Here is a 5,114-nt window from a genome sequence, read left to right on the forward strand (position 1 = left end):
TCCTAAACCAATCCTACAAGCAGAAGAAAGGGTTGCTTTAGTACACTGTACTGTACCACCACTGAATCATGTATCCTGTAACCATGTATACTGGCTCAATTTTACTAACATTTTAGAACGTATATGGAACCCATCTCTGGGCCAGTGTGTGCTAGGTATGTGCTCCAGGACAGAGCTACTCCCCTAGCAAAGCTCCACATTTCTTATTGCCCAGAAACTTCAAACGATCTAACCCCAAGAACGTTTGAAGACTTACCTCAAGTGTGTACTGATTGTTCAGAATGCTGGAAGCAACAGGTTTCATTCTCATTGAAACAGTGAAAACACCCCCATGAAACCGCTGAGGACATTTACCCCCACACCCAGTCCTTCTGCTATGGAACAGACTCAGAATATTGTCTATTCTCTCCATCAATTGATATTTTTAATGCATTCTTTCAGGAAAGGATGCAGATCTAGCTCATGGGTTGTTCCTGGTCCTTGCTGTGTGTTGAAAAGTATCAAAAACAGTTCTCTTGGAACCCTGGAGTACTATCTCAAGGCCCAAAGCTGTCTGTAAAAGGCTCCATGGTGATAGCCTTTTGTGAGTTTCCAGAATGCACATTTTATGAGACAAAGGGCACTTTTTCCTGATCTATGCTTCCTCCCTAGCCTCCTAGCATAGTGTGTATAGGCCTTTTCCCTCGTGGGCATGTGGTCTGGAAAAGTCAGGGCTGATTGTAATGGTGAGCAGAGTTCACATACATAACCAACAAAAGATTGGTAAAAGGGTTATGGGCCGTTTGATGTTCCTGGTCCCAGTATTGATTCAGAACTAAGCCAGGCATGGGACATTTACAGACTAGATCAAGAAGTCTGAGAAAAGGTTTTCTGAGACACACAGAGTGAAAGAATTGAAGGTGAGCAAGAACATGGTCTCTTCACTTAAGTGAGGCACCCGGGCTGCACAGCCTTCAGAAGGTCATGGAGAACACACTATGTTCACCGAGGGTCAGACAAAGCATCTTGGCAACTTAGGTTTCAGGTGTCCAGGTTGGCATTTCCTGCCTGAGAAAATGGAGGTCTTTTGTCATCTTGAGCCTAGCCTGGCTGTGGACTGGTCTGGCATCCTTGGGATGCAACATCAGGGTCCCAATTTGGTGCTATACCTCTCTTCTAGACAGCACCATCAGAAGATGTGGAGCCCTTCCAAAACATTAATTTTTTTAAAATACTGACCTGCACATCTTCTTCTTGCACATCCATAGATCTTGCAAGAGCCTTCCTGAAGTGAAAAGATTCCAACATTTAGGCGTTTTGGTGGAAATAACCTGTATAAGGACATGTCCTGATTGCTTTTAAATGTTTGTGTCCACACTTGTGTGTACACACATGTACATACACACACACACACACACACACACACAAACACGAGCACACACACACAGTATTCCTCATACCAACTTTGAGACTTACATTAGTAACAGGTTTTTTTCAGGGACCAAAATTAAGGGTAATCCCCCAAATGCAGGTATGTGGTCTATGTACTTAACATGTAAAGCTTCATTAAGAGAAGCTCCACGATGAAAAGTATTAGTCAAATTTTAATCTGAGGTGGAATCCCTCCTGCATTTTCCCAGCCACACCTCAGGATTCTCACTCATACTTACAGAGACTTATTTAGAACAAGCATTGTCTAAATTTCCCACTCAAGCGCCAATTAAAGAGGAAACAAAACACAATCTTTCCAGTTGGACTAGGGCACATCTGCTTACTCCAGAATCCAATTTCTGCTGGAGGGTCCAGACATGGTCGCTTTGTTTCTAGAGGAAATCAGGGGTCAGGGAGCACCAAAGGACAGCCTGGATGCACTGCCTGAAAACCAGGCGCCTAGCAGGCCTTCTGCTTACCTTACTTGAAAGCTGGGGAAGCGATTCTCTTCGAAAAGACGCTCCAGGTCCTGCAGCTGAGACTGGGTGAATCTGGTTTGGCTCTGGAAAAACAAGTTGTCCCCAGCCTGGAGACTGTTGGTGCCCTCAGGCATTGCTGCCTCTTGCTGAGGCTGCTGTTTAACACTGGTGTCATGGCCACCTTCCGACTGGATTCCCTTGTCCATGGGGCCAGAACTGACATCGTCAGCGTGTTTTCCTTTCCTTTCTTCTTCTTCATTTTCTCCCGCCTCTACCACTCCTGTGGCTTCCTGAGTAAGACCGGACTGAGCAAGCTCTTCTTGAGCAGGCTTCCTTGGGGCAAGTTCGCCCAGAGCAAGTTCGCCCTGATCAAGCTCACCCTGAGCAATTTTGCTCTGTAAAAGCCCTTTCTTGCCTCCTTCCTCTCCAGCCTTCAGGACCACTGCATTCCCACCTGCCAGAGAGAAAAACATAAAGATAAAGATCTGAGCATCGTGGCCCATGAATCATTGGAAAGCCTGGAGAGGGCCCACAGGCAGAGCTGGGTAATCGAAGTGCCTGGCCACTGGCCTTTCCACCAAATTTGCTTCCCGGACTTCGCTCAAGTGGAGTCAGAACCATTTCACTGACCATGCTGTTGTTCCTGGTCTTCATTAGCTCCTAGACACAGCATCCTGGTGAAAATGTGGCAGCAGCCCTGGCGAGACTCCATGCCAGGAATCTTTCAATGAGACCCGAGTTCTGAAGACTTAAAAGCAGTGTCCTCACAGTCTGACGCCAGAGGTACAGCTGTGACTCTTAACCCGGAAGGCTTGTCTTCTGGAGACTCTACGTAATTACAATGTGTCCAATCACACATTCTGGCCTGCACAGGCTCAGTGGCTGTGGGCTTGTCCTCTGAGGTGCCTAGCCTGAAGCACTTTAGGGCTGCAAAGAGCAGGGAGTACTTTAAAAACTGCAGTGAGTCTGTGTGCGGTGGGGGTGTGGAACCTGTGGCTCTGGTTTGCTGCTTAGCTGACACCTCTAGTTTTGTTCAAATTCAGTCACAGGGAGTAACAAAAAGACCTTTTCAAACTCAGCAGGCCCTTGATCCCAGCTAAATCACTTTATTAATTTATGCAAATGTCCTTCAAAAAAAATGCCCCAATCTTGGTTGTGCTGTCTTGAAGAGCCCCATATGATGGCAAATATGTGGGTAGGCCAGGGCAAGATCCTCCTGCCAGACTGTGCTCCCAACAGGGCTGATTTCCTCCAGTGTTCACAAGCTCATTCTGATGGAGACCTTTCTCTACCTAGCTGTGCTTGACCAAGGTCTAGGGTGACCCAGATACCTGAGGGCATCAAAGATCAACCCTGGGTACTGGCTCCCAACCTGTCTCACAGCTGTGAAGGTGAAAGGCAGGAGGAGTAAGCAATTCTGGATTCAAGCTCTACAAAGAATCATTGCAGGAAGGGGCAGAACTGAGGAAAAGTTAGAGAGACTCCCCAGAGTAGGTGACATTCCCAAAATTTAAAAGAGCCACTGAGCTCTGTCACTTCGTGCTTTTGTTTTTAATATGATCATGGCATAGTCTGGACAATGGCTGAGGTAATTGTTAGGAGATGGGTTAGTTCTCTGGGATAGCATAGGCTGAGACACTGGAGGGCCCACAGTCCACATGGTCCAGCCCACCCCAAGGAGATGATCTTGTTCTGTTCACCTATTGCCCACCTAGTCAGGGATGGCTCAACCCTCTCCCACCACAGGCCCCTTTATCCATCCCTGACTAGGGCTTTGTGAGTTGTGGACCTTGTCTGTCTGGTCACCATTAGCCACTGCATGGTCTTGTGTCCTCTGACATTTCAGCTGTCCCAGGTGCTTTTAATTATCCTCAGCTCTCTTTCTTCACAGTCACCAAGAAGCAGCTGCAACTGTCCTTCCTCTTCTCCTTATCTCCTGGGTCGTTGTGAAAGGCTTCCCTGAGACACCGAAATGGGAGGCTTTCTTAGACACAGACTGTACTCACTCTCACAACTAGCTGCTGGAGAAGCTAGGCCATTTTAGGAGACAATAGTACCATGGGTGTTTTCCTGAAGGACTTGGTGGCCTGGTTGGACTGCTCACACTAGACGGGAGCCCTGTCTTTACCAGTGTGAGATGGCTTGACTGTCCTACTGATCACAGAAACTCTTTGTGTCTCATCTTTAGTGTTCCTGGCTTGGCTGTTTCAAACCAACCCTCCTTTATCCCTAGCATCCCTGCAACATATGCGAGCAACTTAGAAATTTAAACATGAGTGCTTTTTCCTTACTAAGGACAGAGACCTAGCTCTTGCATCCATACCAACCCCAGATTCTGAGATAAATTTCTCAAGACGTTGTTTCCAGGGTTAGTGTGAAGCAGGTAAGCAATCATGCGTTCAGGGTGCCCCAGAGACTGTTCATTTTTTCCCCTTTCTACAGAGCTCACAGGACACTGGGTGTATTCTTTTATTTCTGGCAGTTTGCTCACAGGGCTTAGCAAAGAGTGATGGGCAGGGATTTCCTCTCTGTGGGTTGATTCAGCACCCTAAAAGATGGATGCTTGCTGTGTAACCCAGAGGAGATGTGGAGTGCACTATGGGAGTAGCTAACACAGGTAAACACCAAGGCCTGCTCTGCTCCAAGCTGTTATCTATGTGAGTCTGGAAACCAGCACCCATCTCTGCCTTTACCCTTGATGCTCTTGACTCTGCTGTCCCCATCTTGGACCTGGGGAAGGGACTCTACTCTGTTGACTCCTTAGGATGTCTGCTGCTCGCCTGCTGCGATGTAGTAGCCCAATCTTACATATCACTGCATTGACAGGAAACCTGTACCCATAAGCAGCTTTTGCTGTAGAACAGCAGTGATTCATGAGCCCAATTACTGCTCTGGGTGATTTTCTTTTAAGTTGTCTTCTGTGAGGGACTCTCCAGGATTGAAATGCATTACTGAAATCTTGTGGCTCCTTCTGGTTTAGTTACATGCTCAATGCTTTAGGTGAGTGAGTCTCAACATTCCTAATGCTGTGGCCCTTTACTATAGTTGCCCATGCTGTGGTGACACCAACCATTTTTGTTGTTAATTCCTAATTGTGATTTTGCTACTGTTATGAGTCATAATTTAATATCTTTGTTTTCCAATGGTCTTAGTTAAGGTCTGTGGACCCCAAAGTTACAAGTGGCTGCATTACCCAAGTTGAGAACCACTGCTTCAGTTTAAGGC

At 46.8% G+C, this 5,114-nt stretch overlaps 1 protein-coding gene across 1 annotated transcript; it reads right to left on the minus strand.

Moving 5' to 3' along the window:
* Positions 1-1,885: 1,885 nt before the first annotated feature.
* LOC131900174 (homeobox protein Rhox5-like) lies at positions 1,886-2,601 on the minus strand. The gene is made up of 2 exons (XM_059251535.1): positions 2,520-2,601; positions 1,886-2,343 (listed from the first exon to the last, which is right to left on the minus strand). The coding sequence occupies exons 1-2, from the start codon at positions 2,599-2,601 to the stop codon at positions 1,886-1,888; spliced, it is 540 nt and encodes a 179-aa protein (XP_059107518.1).
* Between the last annotated feature and the right edge of the window lie 2,513 nt (positions 2,602-5,114).

Source organism: Peromyscus eremicus, chromosome X, assembly GCF_949786415.1.
Source record: "Peromyscus eremicus chromosome X, PerEre_H2_v1, whole genome shotgun sequence".
Taxonomy (NCBI): domain Eukaryota; kingdom Metazoa; phylum Chordata; class Mammalia; order Rodentia; family Cricetidae; genus Peromyscus; species Peromyscus eremicus.